The sequence below is a fragment of the Lepidochelys olivacea genome (assembly GCF_965140295.1).
Source record: "Lepidochelys olivacea isolate rLepOli2 genome assembly, chromosome: 10".
NCBI lineage: Eukaryota > Metazoa > Chordata > Testudines > Cheloniidae > Lepidochelys > Lepidochelys olivacea.
Window position 1 is genome coordinate 43,683,066 of NC_140420.1, and position 21,472 is coordinate 43,704,537.

The following is a 21,472-nucleotide window of genomic DNA, read 5'->3' on the forward strand; positions in this document are numbered from 1 at the left end:
GATGCTTAGAGGAAGAGACAGACTTCTGCTTCCAAGGGTGAGGCCCTGGAGCCTTGATTTTGGACTCGGAGGCAGATGTGCTTTGTGGGGAGCTGAGGCTGTGTTACTGGTCCCCTGGCCAGGGATGGCAGGTTGCTTTGTGGAGCTCTGGCCCATCTGGGAGCTGCTGCTGAGAAACTTCCGGGGCTTGGACCAAGGAGGGAGCCAGGCAGGCTATTGCTGGCAGGGGTGCTGGAACAATTTGTGCAGTGGAGGTGCTGTGAGCCATTGAACCAAACTGTAAACCCTGTATATGAAGGAAACCACTTCAAGTCCACCCCCCTCGCCCCTAATTCCAGCACCTATGATTGCTCAGCATCAGTGGAGCTAGAGCAGAGACTGCTGTTGTGCCCAGAGCTGCCTGAGGCTGGCCTGCAGTGACGGCAGTGGAAGGAACCACCGCCTTGTTTGTTGGGGCAGTGTGTGAAGGGGAAGCGGGACAGCAAAGAGACTTCAGTGTGAGAATAGACTAAATGGTCTTATTGGCTGGCCAGGATCCAGGTTACTGCCCCCTGGTTCTAACAGCTCCCATCCTCAGGGGCTGTGCAGCTTGGAATGATCCCAGGTTAGATTCACTCTGCCCCATGTTGCCTTGGCTGGACTGCGTTACTTGATCCACAGAGCTTTCCTGGCCCCGTCTTCACGATCTTTAAATGCGCCCACACATTAATGAATTTAAGAGGTCTGAAATTAAGAGGAGTTCCCCACTCTGGGGTGGGGTAACTGGTGGCAGTGTAAAGGTAGTGAGTTGGTTACGTTTTATTCATTATTCTAAACAGCATTCATCAGTTGACTGATTGAAGCGCCCCCTACTGACTTAAAGCGATTGTGACATTTTAATTATTCTCAGTCTGTTATAGTGTGTTTTTCTAAATTGTGCAGTGAAGGGGTGCTAACTCTAGTGTAAGCAGGTATTGTTTGCAGAGAGTGTATAATTGCTAAATTTGTTAGTCTCTAAGGTGCCACAAGTCCTCCTTTTCTTTTTGCGGATACAGACTAACATGGTTGCTACTCTGAAACCTGCTATTTTTGGGTTAGCCCCATTGCATAGATTAGCTCAGGTTTATTCCTGGAGGCTCCCCAGGCACCCCAGTGGGTGTGTGCAGGGCCCAGCCAGGATTAATTTTGTTACAAGTAAAAGGACTGCAGCAGAGGGGTGGATCTAGGATTCCCACCTAGCCACCACCACCACTGGGATACTCAGGATCTCATTCACTGTTGACAGCATCAGGCAGCCAGAGAGGTGTTGCCTGCTCCTGATAACCCAGGGAGAAAAGGAGGGGTTACATTTTGGAGGCACCATTGGGATCCTTCTGCCACCCCCAAATTCTCCAGCAAGAAACCTTTTATATCTATTTTATGCTATTGTAGTTCTGCCTATTTTCCTGAACCCTTCTGGACTTTAGCTAAAGTCCTGGTGTAAAGAGATAGGCGTGCCACCCAGTCGAGCCCTTATACTGGGTAAGGTGCTACTGTCTGTCAGTTGTTGGGAACTGTGAAAATCTTCGGGAAGACCATGATTTTTACTGTTGCCAAGGTGACTCTAGCACCCAGACTGTGGCTGTATTGGTGAGAGCAGCTGCTGACTTGGACCCACTGTGTGTACCCCAGGAAGTTGGGATTGTGGGTGAAATTGGCCCCTGGCCTGTGTTTCTGCCTGGGAGTGCCCAAAAAAGGAGACTACACTAGTTGGGACTGCTGATTTTGCAGCTAAATTGAAGGCTTTACTGAAAGATGGGATGGCCATCGTTACACCAGCATCTGTTACGAATGAGCGTCTGATAACTGCACTAGGACAATTGGTGGAAGGTTGTACTCGGCCACTTTGTGAGGGAGCTGGGTACTGTAGCTGAGTTTCTTCTCAGGATAAAACCTACTCCTGCTGGAGAGGGGCAAAGAGTCATGTGGCACCTTATAGACTAACAGATATATTGGAACATAAGCTTTCGTGGGTGAATACCCACTTCACCGGATGGATGTAGTAGAAATTTCCAGAGGCAGATATCTTCTCCTAACATGAGTGGGATGTGGGCTGTGCAGAAAATACTCAGCGTGAAATCCATCTGATCATAGGTGCCGACTCCGTGGGTGCTCCAGGGCTGGAGCACCCACGGGGAAAAACTGGTGGGTGTTCTGCACCCCACCAGCAGCTCCCCAACCTGCCCCAGCTCACCTCCGCCTCCTCCCCTGAGCGCTCCGCTGCATCGTGCTTCTCCCCCTCTCTCCCAGTGCTTGCACAGCGAAACAGCTGTTTCACACAGCAAGTGCTGGGAGGGAGGTGGGAGGAGGAGGAATGCGGCATGCTCGGGGAAGAGGCAGGTCTGGGGCAGGGATTTGGGGAGGGGTCCAATAGGGACATGGAGAGAGCGGAGTTGGGGCAGGGCCAGGGGCAGGGGGGTGCGAGCACTCACCAGCGCCAAGGAAAGTTGGCACCTGTGTGTCTGACTCTTGACCTTTTCGAGAACAAGCTCCTTGCCTAGCTCTGGCTGTTGTGGAAAATGTTCAGAGACACCTACATCACTTGATGGCTGCTGGAGTAATTTCTGAGTCAGAAAGTCCGTATGCCTCCCCAGTTGTTGTGGTGAGGAAGAGGAATAGGTTTGTCAGAATGTGTGTAGATTATAGACCTCTAAATAGGTGAACCATACCAAATCAAAGGCTGAGGACTGAGGACATCCTTAACTGCTTACATGGAAGTAAATGGCTCACTGTATTACATCTTCGTAGCGGATATAACCTAATACCTATGAACAAGGTGGATAAAGAGAAAACTGTTTATCTGTCCACCCAGATTTACCAATTTAAGAGAATGCCCCAAGGCATTTGTGGGGCTTGTATTATCTTTCAAAATTAATGGAGTGAACAGTTGGAGACGTGAATCTCCAGGAGTTACTTGTCTACTTAGGTGACCTAGTTGTTTCTGGGCAGAGTCCTGAAGAATATGAAGAGCAGTTCCTGAAAGTCCTTGATCGTTTGAGAGAGGAAGTCTTGAAACTGTCCTTGGACAAGTGTAAGTTTTTCCATCATTCAGTCTCCTATGTGGGACACATAGTGTCCGAGCAAGGTATTGCCACAGATCCATCAAAAACTGAGGCTCTCTCCATTTGGCTTAGACCACATAACCTGTCTGCCCTGCATTCTTTTTTGGGGTTCTGTGGTTTCTGTATGCACAGTGTGACGTAACCACTGAAAGAGCTGTTGCAGGGCTATGCACCATCACTTTGTGGGAATGGATCAAAATCTAAGTCTATACAACTTGATAAAAGCTATTTCCATCCCTCTGAGCCATTTGGAATGATCAGTGTGAAGTGGCCTTCCAGAAAATTAAGGCATGCCTCACCAATGGTCCCATCTTAGCATTTGCCGATCTTCAGAAGCTCATGTTTTGAATGTAGGCATCAGCCTCGATGGCTTAGGAGCAATACTGTATCAAGAACACCCTGAAGGATTGACGCCGTTTACCTTCATCAGCCAGAGCTTGTTGCATACCAAGAAAAACTATCCTGTGCACAAACTTGAATTTCTGGCTTTAAAGTGGGCAATAGTAGACAAGCTGTGTGATTATCTGTACAGGACGAGGTTTGAGGTTCACATGGATAATAATCCTTTGATCTACATTTTAGCAGCAGCCAAACTGGATGCTACTGATCACCGGTGGTTGGCAGCATTGTCCACCTGCAATTTCAGCCAGGATAGTAAGAACTTGGTTGTCCACAAATTGTCTAAACAACCTCATAATGTCCTAGCACCTGAGAATGAATGGGAAGAGGTACCTGACCCAGGGGGTTGCGCATTGTGTCTAGTATCTACAGTTCCTGGGATACTAGCTATGATGTTAACAGCCAGCTCAGACTAGAGCCCTAAGGCAATTCACTGATGTGTGAATATCAAAGAAATATTAAAAGGTCCTGGGGTGTTCAAGCCAATTCATTTGTATGTATAGATTAAAAGGCAATATTAGTGTTATTGTCTTCACTTATCTGTAACTTGTTGATTTACATTATGTATTTGTTAACCCGAGGTTAAAAGGTGTTTTAGTATTTGGATTAGGGCTGTCAAGCAATTTAAAAAAATAATCGCGATTAATCACACAATTAATTGCACAATTAATCGCACTGTTAAACAATAATGGAATATCATTTATTTAAATATTTTTGGATGTTTTCTACATTTTCAAATGTATTAATTTCAATTACAACACAGGATACAAAGTGTATAGTGCTCACGTTATATTTTTGATTGCAAATATTTGCATGGTAAAAAATAAAAGAAATAGTATATTTTAATTCACTTAATACAAGTACTGTAGTGCAATCTCTTTATCATGAGGGTTGAACTTACAAATGTACAATTATGTGCAAAAAATAACTGCATTCAAAAATAAAAGAATGTAAAACTTTAGAGCCTACAGGTCCACCCAGTCCTACTTCAGGCAATCGCTCAGACAAACAAGTTTGGTTACATTTTCAGGAGATAATGCTGCCCGCTTTTTGTTTACAGTGTCACCTGAAAGTGAGACCAGGCATTCGCATGGCACTGTTATAGGCAGCATCACAAGATGTTTACTTGCCAGATGCGCTAAAGATTCATATGTCCCTTCGTGCCTCATCCACCATTCCAGGGGATGTGTCCATGCTAATGGCGGGTTCTGCTTGATAACAATCCAAAGCAGAGTGGACCAACCCATGTTCATTTTCATCATCTGAGTCAGATGCCACCAGCAGAAGGCTGATCTTCTTTTTTTGTGGTTCAGATTCTGTAGTTTCCGCATCTGAGTATTGCTCTTTTAAGCCTTCTGAAAGCATGCTCCACGCCTCTCAGATTTTGGAAGGCACTTCAGATTCTTAAACCTTGAGTCAAGTGCTGTAGCTAATTTTAGAAATCTCAAATTGGTACCTTCTTTGCATTTTGTCAAATCTGCTGTGAAAGTGTTCTTAAAATGAACATGTGCTGGGTCATCATCCAAGACTGCTATAACATGGAATATATGGCAGAATGTGGGTAAAACAGAACAGGAGACATACAATTCTCCCCCAAGGAGTTCAGTCACAAATTTAATTAATGAATTATTTTTTTAACAAGCATCATCAGCATGGAAGCACGTCCTCTGGAATGGTGGCCGAAGCATGAAGGGACATACGAATGTTTAGCATATCTGGCACATAAATATCTTGCAACGCCGGCAACAAAAGTGCCATGCAAATGCCTGTTCTCACTTTCAGGTGACATTGTAAATAAGAAGCAGGCAGCAGTATCCCCCACAAATGTAAACAAACTTCTTTGTCTTAGTGATTGGCTGAACAAGAAGTAGGACTGAGTGGACGTGTAGGCTCTAAAGTTTTACTTTGTTTTGTTTCTGAGTGCAGTTATGTAACAAAAAAATCTAGATTTGTAAGTTACATTTTCACGATAAAGAGATTGCACTACAGTACTTGTATGAGGTGAATTGAAAAATACTACAGTAAAAGCTGTTTTATCTGGCACTTCACTAACCGGAAAGCTCTATAAACTGGCATTTCTGATCTTCATTGAAATTCCAGTTTATAGTCCAGTTGGCGTGGGGCCAGCAGGGGGTTGGGGTGCAGGAGGAGGTGTGGAGCGCGGGCTCTGGGAGGGAGTTTGGGTGCGGGATGGGGCTTGGGGTATTGGAGGGAGTGTGGGCTGCTGGATCTGGGGTCCAGTCACCTCGGGCAGCTCCCCGCAAGCAGCAACCTGTCCTGGCTGCTCCTAGGCAGAGGCGCAGCCCCTGCGCTGCCCCGAGCGCAAGCAACGCAGCTCCCATTGGCTTGGAACCACGGCCAATGGGAGCTATGGGAGCAGCGCCTGCAGGCAGAGGCTTAGGCAGCGTGCAGAGCTGCCTGCCCCGCCTCCACTTAGGAGCAGCTGGGACAAGTCATCATTTGCGGGGAGCCGCTCAAGGTGAACGGCCCCCACATCTGGCACCCCGCACTCCCTCCCACGCCCCAAGCTGCTGCCCCAAGCCCCTCCTGCACCCAAACTCCCTCCCTCTTAGTTAACCAGCATTTTTCACTAACCAGCACCCTCCATTCCCCCAACATGCAGGACAAAACAGCTTTTACTGTATTTCTTTTATCATTTTTACAGTGCAAATATTTGTAATAAAAAATAATAATATAAAGTGAGCACTGTACACTTTGTATTCTGTGTTGTAATAGAAATCAATATATTTGAAAATGTAGAAAAACATCCACAAATATTTATTAAATTTCAATTGGTATTCTATTGTTTAACAGTGCGATTAATCGCGAATAATTTTTTTAATCACAATTAATTTTTTTGAGTTAATCGCATAAGTTAACCGTGATTAATCAACAGCCCTAGTTGTAACTGATCATTTCACTAGGTATGCACAGACCTTTCCCACTAAATATCAAAAATACTTTGTGCATTATGGGCTGCCCAAACAAATGCACTCTGATCAAGGCTGGGACTTTGAGAGTCATCTACTTCAGGAATTTCAGACTAAGCTAGGTGTAAAAACATCTAGGACAACACCCTGTCACCCACAGGGAGATCCCCAGTCTGAATGCTTTAATCTGACCCTGCTTAATATGTTGGGAACTTGAAATCCCTAGCAGAAATCTAGATGGAGCTAGCACGTTAGCCATATTGTGCATGCTTAAAACTGTATGCAAAATGAGGTCACAGGGTATTCTCCATATTTCATAATGTTAAGATGAGACGCTTGATTACTTGTGAACCTCTTTTTGGGGGGTCTCATCAGATGGATCCTCCCACCTGTTTTACCTTCAGTACGTGGCTACATTAAAAAGAGACTTGCATGCTGTTTATTCGCTTGCTTAGGCTACGGCCGATAAGATAAACCAAGGTAATAAAGACCATTATGATCAGAAGGTGCAATACTATGATCTGCAACTGCGTGATCGAGTTCTTATCAGGAATCTTGGGCTCCCAGGAAAACATAACCTTGCATACTGTTGGGGTTCGCAGCCCTCCATTTTGGAAAGTCAAATGCCTGGGCTACTTGTCTACCAACTAAAGCTGGAAAAGAATGGCGGCCCATTAAAGATCTTGCACCGAAACTGTTTACTTCCTCTGGAGTAATGTGAGAATGGATCCTCCATTGATTACTGAGCCTACCCCTGTACCCTGATCATCTTGCCAGAGGAGAGCGTAACATGGTTACCCCAGTGGCTATGTTTGGTTCCCTATCGGTGACTGATTCTAAGGAGGTTTACTCTGACTATATATCTGTGTATCCTGGACCCTCAGATGTGCCTCCTGAGGCTGTTGTATTGTCACTTGAACCACACCAACCTGAAAGTTTAGCTGAAAAACCTGTTTTTACCTCCAAGAGATGTTTCCAGGGAAGGCTCGGACCCTCTCAGTAGCCTACTTGGCTCTCTTGTGTACACAGGGATCCTGCTACAGATAATTCCCCTCTTCCAGTAGTAATCCTGTGCAGAATGTAGAGCCTAATAAAGTGTTGTTGACTCCTTCTACTGAAGAAGAAGAAGAGCTTGTGCAGCCCTTAAGGAGGTCCCTGCAAGAGATCAGACACCCCTCTGTAGTTAACGTATGATGCAGCTGGAGTTACCAGTGAGGTGTCCAGACCTACTGTGCACCATGGTGTGGCTGTGTCCCCTGGCTCTAAAATACCTATCGAGTCAAAAAGGGAGATAGAGCCCTCTAAAGATGGGGACAAGTGTTTTTCATGGCAATGCTCCCCTCAGGTTCGGTGCCTAAATTGTGGCTATTCTAGTGGACATGTACTTTGCCCAGCATTTAATGTTACCCCAGAGAGCAACAGGGATTAAGAATGCATGTATTATTTTTGGGTTGTTTTCTTCCTTGTTCTGGTTCCTTAAAAGGGATATTAAGGGTTTTTCTGGTGGGGGGAGAAGTGTAGGCACTCCATAAGAGGGGCCTTTGAACTTAATTAGGGGGAAAACATGAGTGCTTCAATCCAGCCTTGGAGACTACAACTCCCATGATGCTTAGAGGAAGAGACAGACTTCCGCTTCCAAGGGTGAGGCTGGGGACCCTTGGTTTTCCTTGCTGAGGCAGATGCGCTTTGTGGGGAGCTGAGGCTGTGTTACTGGTCCCCTGGCCAGGGATGGCAGGTTGCTTTGTGGAGCTCTGGCCCAGCTGGGAGCTGATGCTTTGAAACTTCCGGGGCTTGGACCAAGCAGGGAGCCACACAGGCTATCACTGGGCGTCAGGGGAGCCAGGCGTCAGGGGAGCCTGAGGCTGGCCTGCAGTGAAGGCAGTAGGAGGAACCACCCCCTGCACACTGCAGTGGGGCAGTGTGCAGGGGGATGGGACAGTGAAGAGGTTGGGGTTGCTCTGAGTGTGAGAAGAGATGAAATGGTCTTATTGGCTGTCCAGGATCCAGGTTACTGCCCCCTGGTTCTAACAGCTCCCATCTTTAGGGGCTGTGCAACTTGGAATGATCCCAATTTAGATTTGCTCTGCCCCTGGCTGGACTGTGCTACTCGATCCACAGAGCTTTACTGTCCCCGGCTTCAAGATCTTCAAGTGCACCCACGCAAGCATCTAGAACTCTGAAATTAAGACAGAAATAATGGTAAAGGTGGTGGAGTAGCATTGTATATCAATGATGAGGTAGAATGTAAAGAAATAAGAAGCGATGGAATGGATAAGACAGAGCAAAAATCTGAGCAAAAATCACACTGGGGAAGAAAACTACATAGTGCTTAGGGTGTGCTATAGACCTCCGGGATCTAATTTGGATATGGATATGGGCCTCTATAGTGTTTTTAATGAAGTAAATACTAATGGAAAATGCGTGATCATGGGAGATTTTAACTTCCCAGACTGGAGGACAAGTGCTAGTAATAATAATAGGGCTCAGATTTTCCTAGATGCGATAGCTGATGGATTCCTTCATCAAGTAGTTGCTGAACCGGCCACGGGGGTTGCCATTTTAGATTTGGTTTTGGTGAGTAGTGAGGACCTCATAGAAGAAATGGTTGTAGGGGACAGTCTTGGTTCAAGTGATCATGAGCTAATTCAGTTCAAACTGAACGGAAGGATTAACAAAAATAAATCTGCGACTAGGGTTTTTGATTTCAAAAGGGCTGACTTTCAAAAATTAAGGAAATTAGTTAGGGAAGTGGATTGGACTGAAGAACTTGTGGATCTAAAGGCAGAGGAGGCCTGGAATTACTTCAAGTCAAAGTTGCAGAAACTATCAGAAGCCTGCATCCCAAGACAGGCGAAAAAATTCATAGGCAGGAGTTGTAGACCAAGCTGGATGAGCAAGCATCTCAGAGAGGTGATTAAGAACAAGCAGAAAGCCTACAAGGAGTGGAAGATGGGAGGGATCTGCAAGGAAAGCTACCTTATTGAGGTCAGAACATGTAGTGATAAAGTGAGAAAGGCTAAAAGTCAAGTAGAGTTGGACCTTGCAAAGGGAATTAAAACCAATAGTAAAAGGTTCTATAGCCATATAAATAAGAAGAAAACAAAGAAAGAAGACTTGAGACCGCTAAACACTGAGGATAGAGTAGAGATTAAGGATAATCTAGGCATGGCCCAATATCTAAACAAATACTTTGCCTCAGTCTTTAATAACAGGTTTAGTTCTCCCCCCACCCCCCACCCCCCCACTGCTCTTCGGAGGTTCCTGTTAACTGCTGGAAATGGCCCACCTTGATTATCACTACAAAAGGTTTTCTCTCCCCCCCCCCACCCCCAGCTCTCCTGCTGGTAATAGCTCATCTTAAGTGATAACTCTCCTTACAATGTGTATGATAACACCCATTTTTTCATGTTCTGTGTGTATATAAATCTCCTCACTGTATTTTCCACTGAATGCATCCAATGAAGTGAGCTGTAGCTCACGAAAGCTTATGCTCAAATAAATTGGTTAGTCTCTAAGATGCCACTAGTACTCCTTTTCTTTCAGTCTTTAATAAGGCTAATGAGGATCTTAGCGATATTGGTAGCATGACAAATGGGAATGAGGATATGGAGGTATATATTACCATATCTGAGATAGAAGCGAAACTCGAACTGTTTAATGGGACTAAATCGGGGGGGGGGGCCCAGATAATCTTCATCCAAGAATATTAAAGGAATTTGCACATGAAATTGCAAGCCCATTAGCAAGAATTTTTAATGAATCTGTAAACTCAGGGGTTGTACAATATGACTGGAGAATTGCTAACATAGTTCCTATTTTTAAGAAAGGGAAAAAAAGTGATCTGGGTAACTACAGGCCTGTTAATCTGACATCTGTAGTATGCAAGGTCTTGGAAAAAATTTTGAAGGAGAAAGTAGTTAAGGACATTGAGGTCAATGGTAATTGGGACAAAATACAACATGGTTTTACAAAAGGTAGATCGTGCCAAGCCAACCTGATCTCCTTCTTTCAGAAAGTAACAGATTTTTTAGACAAAGGAAACGCAGTGGATCTAATTTACCTAGATTTCAGTAAGGCATTTGATACGGTGCCACATGGGGAATTATTAGTTAAATTGGAAAAGATGAGGATCAATATGAAAATTGAAAGGTGGATAAGGAATTGGTTAAAAGGGAGACTACAGCGGGTCATACTGAAAGGTGAACCGTCAGGCTGGAGGGAAGTTACCAGTGGAGTTCCTCAGGGATCGGTTTTGGGACCAATCTTATTTAATCTTTTTATTACTAACCTCGGCACAAAAAGTGGGAGTGTGCTAATAGAGTTTGTGGATGATACAAAGCTGGGAGGTATTGCCAATTTAGAGAAGGACCGGGATATCATACAGGAGGATCTGGATGACCTTTTAAACTGGAGTAATAGTAATAGGACGAAATTTAATAGTGAGAAGTATAAGGTCATGCATTTAGGGATTAATAACAAGAATTTTAGTTATAAGCTGGGGACACATCAATTAGAAGTAACAGAGGAGGAGAAGGACCTTGGAGTATTGGTTGACCACAGGATGACTATGAGCCGCCAATGTGATATGGCCGTGAAAAAAGCTAATGCGGTCTTGGGATGCATCAGGTGAGGTATTTCCAGTAGAGATAAGGAGGTGTTAGTACCGTTATACAAGGCACTGGTGAGACTTCACGTGGAATACTATGTGCAGTTCTGGTCTCCCATGTTTAAGAAGGATGAATTCAAATTGGAACAGGTACAGAGAAGGGCTACTAGGATGATCGGAGAAATGGAAAACCTGTGTTATGAAAGGAAACTCAAGGAGCTTGGCTTGTTTAGCCTAACCAAAAGAAGGTTATGGGGAGATATGATTCCTCTCTTTAAATATATCAGAGGGATAAATACCGGAGAGGGAGAGGAATTATTTAAGCTCAGTACCAATGTGGACACAAGAACAAATGGATATAAACTGGCCATCAGGAAGTTTAGACTTGAAATTAGATGAAGGTTTCTAACCATCAGAGGTGTGAAGTTCTGGAATAGCCTTCCAAGGGAAGCAGTGAGGGCAAAAGATCTATCTGGCTTCAAGATTAAACTCAATAAGTTTATGGAGGAGATGATATGATGGGATAACATGATTTTGGCAATTAATTGATCTTTAAATATTCATGGTAAATAGGCCCAATGGCCTGTGATGGGATGTTAGATGGTGTGGGATCTGAGTTACTACAGAGAATTCTTTCCTGGGTATCTGGCTGGTGAATCTTGCCCATATGTTCAGGGTTCAACTGATCGGCATATCTGGGATCGGGAAGGAATTTTCCTCCAGGGCAGATTGGAAGAGGGCGGAGGGATAGCTCAGTGGTTTGAGCATTGGCCTGCTAAACCCAGGGTTGTGAGTTCAATCCTCGAGGGGGCCATTTTAGGGATCTGGTGCAAAAATTGGGGATTGATCCTGCTTGAGCAGGGGGTTGGACTAGATGACATCCTGAGGTCCCTTCCAACCTTGATATTCTATGATTCTATGAAGAGGCCCTGGGGGTTTTTCGCCTTCCTCTGTAGTATGGGGCACGGGTCACTTGCTGGAGGATTCTCTGCACCTTGAAGTCTTTAAACCATGATTTGAGGACTTCAATAGCTCAGACATAGGTGAGAGGTTTATCGCAGGAGTGGGTGGGTGAGATTATGTGGCCTGCATTGTGCAGGAGGTCAGACTAGATGATCCTGATGGTCTCTTCTGACCTTGATATCTATGAATCTAAGAGGAGTGCCCCACTCTGGTCAACTTACTACGTTTACACTGCCACCAGTTACCCCACCCCAGAGTGGGGCACTCCTTTTAATTCACTACTCTAAATAGCATTTAATAATTGACTTCTTGTGGAGCACCCCCAGTGACTTAAAGTGATTGGTAGTGTGACAAGGTGGGTGAGGTGATGTCTTTTGCTGGATCAACTTCTGTTGGTAAAAGACAAGCTTTCCAGCTACACAGGGCTCTTCTTCAGGTCTGGGAAAGGTCTCTCTCGCCAACAGAAGCTGGTCCAATAAAATAAATTACTTCACTCACCTTGTGTCTCTAATCTCCTGGGACCAACGCTGCATACATTAAAGTGGCTGTGACATTTTAATTATTCTGAATCTGTTATAGCATGTTTTTCTAAATTGTGCAGTGAGGGGGTGCTAACTCTAGTCTAAGCAGATATTGATTGCAGAGAGTGTATAATTCCTATTTTTGGGTTAGCCCCATTGCATAGATTAGCTCAGGTTTACTCCTGGAGGCTCCCCAGGCACCCCAGTGGCTGTGTGCAGGCCCCAACCAGGATTAATTTTGTTACAAGTAAAAGGACTGCAGCAGAGGGGTGAACTGAGGATTCCCATCTAGCCACAATCACCACTGGGGTACTCAGGATCTCTCTCACAGTTGACAACATCAGATGCCCAGGTGAGCATTGCCTGCTTCCCCAGAAACCTGGGAAGGAAGGGAGGTTACATAAAGCTCAGGTGGTGCTGTGGACTCACCCAGGATTCCTTTCCAAGGTGGTGTGGGAGATCTGCTGTTAATGAGCTGTGCTAACATGGTTCACACACTCGCAGGTTCCCCCTGGAAAGGCCTTTCTCCGTAAGCTCTCTGTGAAAAGGATTGACTTGAGCAGACCTAAAAACCTTTGAACATTCATCTGACTGTTTCATCTGACACCAAGTGGCTGAGCCATGCTCTTCTTGAGAGGACTGTATGTAAATGCATGTCTGATCAGGCCTCACCTTGCTGTGGCCAGGCTGTCCTGGAATTAGAAGGCCATGTTAAGGCACACACGGACTGAGACAAGGGGACCCTCACAGTCTGCCTCAGGGAAGTTTCCATTATTGACATCTGCTGAGCAGCTGCATGGTCTCCTCAGCATGCTCACAAATCATCATGGCTTGGATTCAGCCTGCAGGTGGGAATCCGGTTTCAGTGCCTGAGCCTACCTAATCCAGAACTGGGTTCTAAGGTAGGGAGTCCAAACCCTCTCACCCCAAAAGGTTTCATTTCCATTTAGTATCTCTCTCATTTGAATAGACCATTTTTTCCCAGGCTACCCATGGAATTGATAATGTTGGGAGGGATTTTATTGTTACCACAGTTAGACAGGTAACTGGACAGAGCTATGTGAGAACCCTCTCTGTTCGCTCTGTTGGCTTGGGCCTGGCAGTTGCTGCCTGTTGTGACTAAGCTCTCGTTTTCTCTCTTGGAACATCTTTCAAGTTTCTTCTCCAAGAGCGAGATTCTTGGTGGTTGGTATCTTTCGAGAAGGAGAAATTGCAGACCTGTAATTCTGCTTCGTTGCGCCTATGATTCCGACCAAAGTCTCCCCTCCCCTCAGAGCTGGGGGGCTCCCTTTGCAGGGGGTGTTGATTTTGCACTTTTATTTTATTTTGTCTTGTGAGGTGTGATTGATTGGCTTGTTCCTTTGGGAGCTTCGCCTCCTGCACAATCAGCCCTGACCACTTCCTCCAAAGGCAGCATTTCAGCTCAGCAGGAGGGCATGTGACAGATAATAAGAGCTCTGTTACCACCACTCATAAGGGTTAAAACCTTTCAGAGCCTGGGGAGTTACAGCACTCTGGTACTAGGTGATGAGACCCTGCAGTGAGAGGCAGAAGTTCAGGTAAGTCATTTCCCTTTCCATGCTACACTGTTGCAATGCTGGATTTTTCTCTGTTACTGATTGTGATTTAGCCCAACAGGCGAGGTTCATGGCTGTGAAATTCCTGGAGGGGCACCTACTTGTCATACATGCTACCTTTAGTCTTTCCTGCACTGGGTTTTCAGTACTCTGTGTGAGTAGTATGGTCTGTTTTCCTCTGGATTCTCATGTGGTTGTCAGTGTCCAGAGCTCTTTATGCTCATATAATCATTTATCTTGCAAGTGGGGACATTAGTTTCTCCTTCCTGCCAGTTTATCTTTTCCATGGCTCTGCTGTCTGTGAAAAGCACCAGACTAACCGCCCTGGACATTGGTATGTTCCATGAATCCACGGAAGGGCTGGGGGGGAGACGTGGGCAGCGGCAGGGCAAGCGTAGGTTCACACACACGGCTCCCTTCGTCTACACCTTGGCAGCATGCTTTAGGTCTGACCTGTGACCTTTATAAAAGGTACACCCACCTTGTCTCTCCAACAATAACCCCAGAGCATAAGAAGCTGGGTCACTCTGCAGGCCTATTCAGTTCTCTGCTCAGCCTGCCATGAAAGGTGCCAGTTGTGATGTTCACTGAGGAGATGGTACACCAGATGAGAAAAACTTACAGCTGCTATTGACTTGGGCAGCATTTGAATGAATGCCGTAGAGGTGACAGACTCCAGTTCCAATAGCCTATCCCCTAATCCCTCTAGCGCCTATCTTGGACTTAATAATTCTTGGTACAAGTTGGTCATCAATGTTAGACATAACCAGCATGATAATATGCAGTCTTGCCTCCTTCTTGTTCCGAAGAGGATTGCTGCTGCTCTTGCTGTTCTTGTGGTGTATGGTGTGGTTGTGGTGTATGGCACCACCCCTTAGATGTGTACATCTGACGGCCCTGGTTTGTTTTTTGTCTTGGCAATCCACACCTACTCTTTCCTGCTGAAGGCTCACATTCAGATGGTCAAACAGAACTGCCCCACCCTACCAGTGTCAGCATGTCACAATGCAAGCATTGCTTTCGTAGTACGCTGTCTCACAAACATCGGCCGTCTTCAGGCAAATAACGTAGGGTGATGACGTTGCATCTTCCCCCAAGTGAATGCAGGACACTGGCAATGTCCTGCCCCCTTACAATCAAAATTGTTACTGCCCCACACAACTCAGCATGCTTATTCTGAGGACGCACATTCATACTATATTCAGTGTGAGCTCTGATGGGACCTTGCACAAATGCCACCTTGTGGCTGGAGCGCTGTTTGGTGGTTAAAACAAAGGAGTGTAGGAAGGGGATGTGGGTTCTACTCCCAGCTCTGACAGTGGCTTGCTGCATGACCTTGGCTGAGACACTGCCCCTCTTTCCACACACACACGTGCATCAAATGACACCCATACTCACTAACTCACACTGGCATGCAGATGAGGCTTCATTCAATAGTGGCTGTGAAGCGCGTTGAGATCCTAGGCTGGAAGGTGCTGGGAAGATCATTACTGACACCAATAAGTGCTGCAATTCTCATAACCTTACCACCACTGCTGTTGCTTCTGTCCTCCTCCTACCCCCAGCCCTGCTCCATTAATGGCTGCTGCTGCTCCATGGTGCCTCTCCCTGATGCTCAAAGGAAAGGAGAAAAGTATTACAGAGTTGCCCCCTGCCATCCGTGGGAAGGAAAGTATCCATTCCCTCAATGTGCCCCCTTTCCAGGATGTGAAAATGGTACGTTCAATTAAAATGCCCTCCTGCCGGGACTGGCTGCCAGTTCCCAGGAGATGCAGGGACAAATGGAGCTGCCATGCACACTGGAACGCTGCAGCTTATTATTGTATGTTACTTTTTTATTGCAGCAGATGTTAGCAAGAAGAGAAAAAAATACAACAATAGGTGACAGGAGAAGCCTTTCAAATATACAATACCACCACATCAGCCTCTTGTGAGTAAGGTTGACGCTTCAGGCAGTTGTAGGCACCACGTGCTGTATCTCAGAGATCCTGGATTTAGCTGAGGTCTTTTGCCAGCCAAGTGGGGAACTGGGAGGATGCTTTGCAGGGACTCTTTTAAATGCTGGAGAAGTTGGTGGTTGGTTTGGAGACTGTACTCTTGGCGAAAGGCTGGGTGTCTTTAATGTGGACGCTTGGGTTGATGTCAAGCATGGCGAAGCCCAGCAAAGATTGGAGCTGGTTAAGTGAACATGCAGGAAGGGCAGTGTTAGCAAAGGGAAAACTGCAACAGAGTCCACAGCAGAGATTAGGACAAAATTAGTTTCCAGGAGCCTGATTCTTCACTGCTTTGTACCCTGTGTTGTCACTGTTCCTTTGCAAACTGGTTGCAAAATGCTGCAGGATCTAAGTGGCTAATCTAACTGTACACCCGCTTTGCACAGCTGTAAATGACAACCCAGGATGCAAGGCAGAGAAACAGGTCCCAGATCTCAAATTCTCAGGAAATTCAGAGATTTACCTCTCCTGGGTTTTGTTGAGACCACTATAAAAATTCATACACAGGTTTGAATTCCAAATCCTCCCATAAATTGGGGTGAGACGATTGGTGCCGCCCCATACTGGGGGGGCACCAACTAAAGGGGAAGACCCGTGACCTCCACAGGTGTCTCCTCCCCGCCCTGACCCCAGCTCGTGGCCTCTGTGCTCTCCCCACCCCACATTACCTGCGGGGGAGAGGGGGAACTCTGTCCTCCCGCTGCACTGTGTCCTCCTCCCCCAGGCACATTCAGCTGCTCTCCCTGGAAGCTAGGCCTGGCCCAATGCAGCGCAGCAGCTGCCTGGGAGAGCACCTGGCTGCAACAGTGGCAGGCTGCCCCCCACGCAGGCTTGGCTTCAGGGACATGGGCCAAGTGAGCCGGAGCCCCACCTTCCCCTTCCGGCATGCTCCCTGTGCAGCAGCAGCTGCCTGGGAGAGAGGCTGGCTACGGAGGGGTGGCAGGCAGCGGCAGCCTGCTCCCTGCCCAGGCTCGGCTTCCGGGGATAGGGGCCGACTCCAAGCATGCTGAGGGGAGAGGTACTCCGGCTTGCTCTTGGCCCCTGTCCTGGAAGCCGAGCCTGGGCTGGAGGCAGGCTGCTGCCACCACAGCCAGGTGCTCTCCCAGGCAGCCGCTGTGCTGCACCAGCCAGTTCATCTAAGCCCTTAAAAGTTCAGATGAACCGTCACTAAACTTTCCAACCCTCTGGAGAAGTTGCAAATTCGGGCTCATAGTCTTGGGAGAAGGAGCATTTCCTGTGCTGTATTTTCTGCTCTTAGTAGAGCCTGTGCCATATCTCCTCCAGAATGGTGGTTCTCAAAGCTGGAGGTACAGAGGCAGCACTCAAAGGAATTGGGTGGAGGGAAAAAGTTGTCATGCCTCCAAGGTTCAGGGTTTCCCATTCAATGGCAGTTGCGGGGAAAGGTTTGGCAGGGTGATGGCATGTTCATTATATTATATCCAAAGCAGCCCAAAGCATCCTTTGTGACAGAAGCATAGACCTCTTGGCTTTAAAAGTGAATTGTTTTCTTCTTTAATGTCTACATCTTTCTGTTCTGTATCAGGAGTAGGGTAAGGGAAAGCATGTGGCTTTTGCTTTAAAATGCTTTCCTTTGAACACCTTCTATAAGCCTGTTCTCTTTGGGGAGTGACTTATTTCGTAATTAGCCTCGGGACATAGGACAATGTAGGAGTCCAGGGCTGCGTTTGGGAGCAAGGGGCTGTCAAGGTTCCTTCCCCACTCTGAACGCTAGGGTACAGATGTGGGGACCTGCATGAAAAACCTCCTAAGCTTATCTTTACCAGCTTAGGTCAAAACTTCCCCAAGGTACAAAATATTCCACCCTTTGTCCTTGGATTGGCCGCTACCACCACCAAACAAATACTGGTTATTGGGGAAGAGCTGTTTGGAAACGTCTTTCCCCCCAAAATACTTCCCAAAACCTTGCACCCCACTTCCTGGACAAGGTTTGGTAAAAAGCCTCACCAATTTGCCTAGGTGACTACGGACCCAGACCCTTGGATCTTAAGAACAATGAACAATCCTCCCAACACTTGTACCCCCCCTTTCCTGGGAAATGTTGGATAAAAAGCCTCACCAATTTGCATAGGTGACCACAGACCCAAACCCTTGGATCTGAGAACAATGAAAAAGCATTCAGTTTTCTTACAAGAAGACTTTTAATAGAAATAGAAGTAAATAGAAGTAAAGAAATCACCTCTGTAAAATCAGGATAGTAGATACCTTACAGGGTAATTAGATTCAAAACATAGAGAATCCCGCTAGGCAAAAACTTAAGTTACAAAAAAGATATTCGGACAGAAATAGTTATTCTATTCAGCACAGTTCTTTTCTCAGCCATTTAAAGAAATCATAATCTAACACGTACCTAGCTAGATTACTTACTAAAAGTTCTAAGACTCCATTCCTGGTCTATCCCCGACAGAAACCAGCATACAGACAGACAGAGACCCTTTGTTTCTCTCCCTCCTCCCAGCTTTTGAAAGTATCTTGTCTCCTCATTGGTCATTTTGGTCAGGTGCCAGCGAGGTTACCTTTAGCTTCTTAACCCTTTACAGGTGAGAGGAGCTTTCCCCTGGCCAGGAGGGATTTCAAAGAGGTTTACCCTTCCCTTTATATTTATGACAGGGGCAGACATCGCTTCTCAGATCTCCTGATTTCTGGCAGAACTCTCACCAAGATTGGCCCTTGTTCCAAAAGGCTGCTGTCTGCCATTACATTAAATGGGACTGAAGCCACAGGAGGCCTACAGTCAAAATAGCAGCCATTTCCTTACAACTTTTCCTTGTGGAAGTGAGTGTGCCCCTAGCAAAGATGGGCTGGCACTTCCCGTTGTTTCCAATAGGACTGAAGCCAGGCTATCTTTGGTTATAATGACTGTGAGGGGACAGGACTAGGAGGGAAACTCAAGTGGTGCAGGAGAATATGGGAAGAAGAAGGGTGACTGAGGAGGATGCAGGGGAAATGTGGGGTGCAGAAAGGAGTCTGACAAGGTGTAGAAGGGATATCATGGGGATGCTGGGAAATGGGGGACAGAGACAGAGAATGTGTGGATTATGCAATTGTAAGGGGAAAGAAGGAAAAATGTAGGGGCAGGTGAGGGACAGGAGACTAGGGGAGTGTAAAGGGAGAATGTGAGTCTATCCCGGGGCCAGTGCAGGGAAAGTAGAGCTCCTCTCTGAAAAGCCAGTGAGGAGGCCCACATTTTTGTGTACACGTCTAATATTGAATTTTGACCCTTACATGATCACACACTAAGTGAGGGCAGGCAGCTTCCGCCCTTAAAAGCTCCAAAATCAGGAGCCAGCCAATGTGAGTTTAAACCTCATGATTTGGGGGGAGGGTCTGATTATTGAATGCGGAGGGCTGTGGTCACAATATTCCCAGCATCACCTCTCCCTTCCCTGCACCAGAGTCTTCTGGGTAATCCCATTGCCCTTGTCCAGCAGTTACTGATGGATGCTTGGAGTCAGGGTTGGCTCCAGGCACCAGCTTTCCAAGCAGGTGCCCGGGGCAGCATTCAGAATTGAGCGGCAGTCCGTGCCCCGCAGCGGCAATTCGACGGCGACTGTTTGGAGCAGCAAAATTGGTAGAGCCGCCCCTGCTTGGCGTGAACTTGTGGTGATGAGTGGAGAGGGTCTCTGGTGCTGTTGGTGATGAATTGTGTCCTTCCTTCTCCGTCCCCCCTCTCACCCTCCCCTCACCCCCAGGTTTCGTCAGTTTTGACAATCCAACTAGTGCTCAGGCAGCCATTCAGGCCATGAACGGCTTCCAGATCGGCATGAAGAGGCTAAAGGTCCAACTAAAGCGGCCAAAAGATGCCAACAGACCCTACTGACCCCTGCTCACCCTGGCCCTGCAAACAGGTAAGGCACTGGCAGACCAGACTGCCCCAACTGTGGTACAAGTGGGAGAGTGGGGTAGTTTGGTGTTTTCACCAACTCATCTGTGCTTGCTGCCAGGAAGCCAGGGGGCAGTATGGCATCTCCTGTTGTTTCATTCATACCAGGATGATGCTGACTTCTGTTGATCTGTGCACCGCTGCCATTTGTTGGAGAGTGTTGGACCTTTGACTTAGCTATCAGAGCTGCTCCTTTGGCTCTGCCTTATTCTTTCGGACCTGGTAGCCCTGAATTTGAATCAGTGTGGTCCAGTGGCTAGGGCGCTGGACGAGGACTCACTCCCAGATCTGCTTCTGACTGGCTGGGCGACCTGGGGCAAGTCACTGTCCCTCTCTGGGCTTCAGTTTCCCCATCTGAAAAATAGTGATAATGATGTTTGCCATCTTTTTAAAGTGCTTTGAGATCTCTTGGTGCTAGATATTGTTATTATTGTTGCTTCCTTCTGACTTGGTGTCTTGTGTGTATCATATGCAGCCACAAACCATTGCAGAGTCTCTGATCAGCAGGGATCCTAGAAATCCATTTGCCATGGAACAACACAGAAAAACACAGCATTTGCGTTTTTACAGAGAATCTTTGGTTTTTATTCCGGGTGCCCAGCTCTGAAGGCAGAGTGGAGAGCGGCAGCTGCTGGCAAGGCACCCAGCTCTGAAGGCAGTGCTGCCCCAGCAGCAGTGCACATAGGTGCCGACTGCATGGGTGCTCCGGGGCTGGAGCACCCCTGGGGAAAAATTAGTGGGTAGCCACTGGTAGCCAAGCTCCCCTCACCCTCCGCCCCGCTTCACCTCCTCCCCCCACCAGAGCACGCCGTGTCCCTGCTCCTCCGCCTGCCTCCTACCACTTCCCGCCACCAAACAGAAACTAAATGAATTCTGTGCTTTAGTCTTCACAGCTGAGGATGTTAGAGAGATTCCCAAACCTGAGCCGTCTTTTGTAGGTGACAAATCTAGGGAATTATCACAGATTGAAGTGTCACTAGAGGGGGTTTTGGAATTAATTGAGAAACTTAACAGTAACAAGTCCCCGGGACCAGATGGCATTCACCCAAGAGTTCTGAAAGAACTCAAATGTGAAATTGTGGAACTATTAACTATGGTTTGTAACTGGTCCTTTAAATCAGCTACTGTACCCAATGACCGGAAGATAGCTAATGTTACGCCAATATTTAAGAAGGGCTCTAGAAGTGATCCTGGCAATTACAGGCCAATAAGTCTAACATCAGTACCGGGCAAATTAGTTGAAACAATAGTAAAGAATAAAATTGTCAGACACATAGAAGAGCATAAATTGTTGCGCAAAAGTCAGCATGGTTTCTGTAAAGGGAGATCATGTCTTACTAATCTAGAGTTATTTGAGGGAGTCAACAAACATGTGGACAAGAGGGATCCAGTGGACATGGGGGGAGGGATAGCTCAGTGGTTTGAGCATTGGCCTGCTAAACCCAGGGTTGTGAGCTCAATCCTTGAGGGGGCCATTTGGGATCTGGGGCAAAAATTTGGG

General features: G+C 46.7%; 1 protein-coding gene across 4 annotated transcripts in view; it reads left to right on the forward strand.

Annotated features, from left to right (window-relative positions):
- CELF6 (CUGBP Elav-like family member 6) overlaps positions 1-21,472 on the forward strand; it is a 224,400-nt gene that overhangs the window by 186,291 nt on the left and 16,637 nt on the right. For 3 of the 4 annotated variants that reach the window (XM_084642408.1, XM_084642413.1, XM_084642409.1), the window contains one exon: positions 19,781-19,936. The exons of the other annotated variant lie outside the window; for it this stretch is intronic. In XM_084642408.1, coding sequence (XP_084498534.1) covers positions 19,781-19,908 — 128 coding nt within the window. In that variant the 3' untranslated portion in view covers positions 19,909-19,936. The remainder of the gene's footprint in view (positions 1-19,780; positions 19,937-21,472) is intronic. 4 annotated transcript variants of the gene reach the window in all.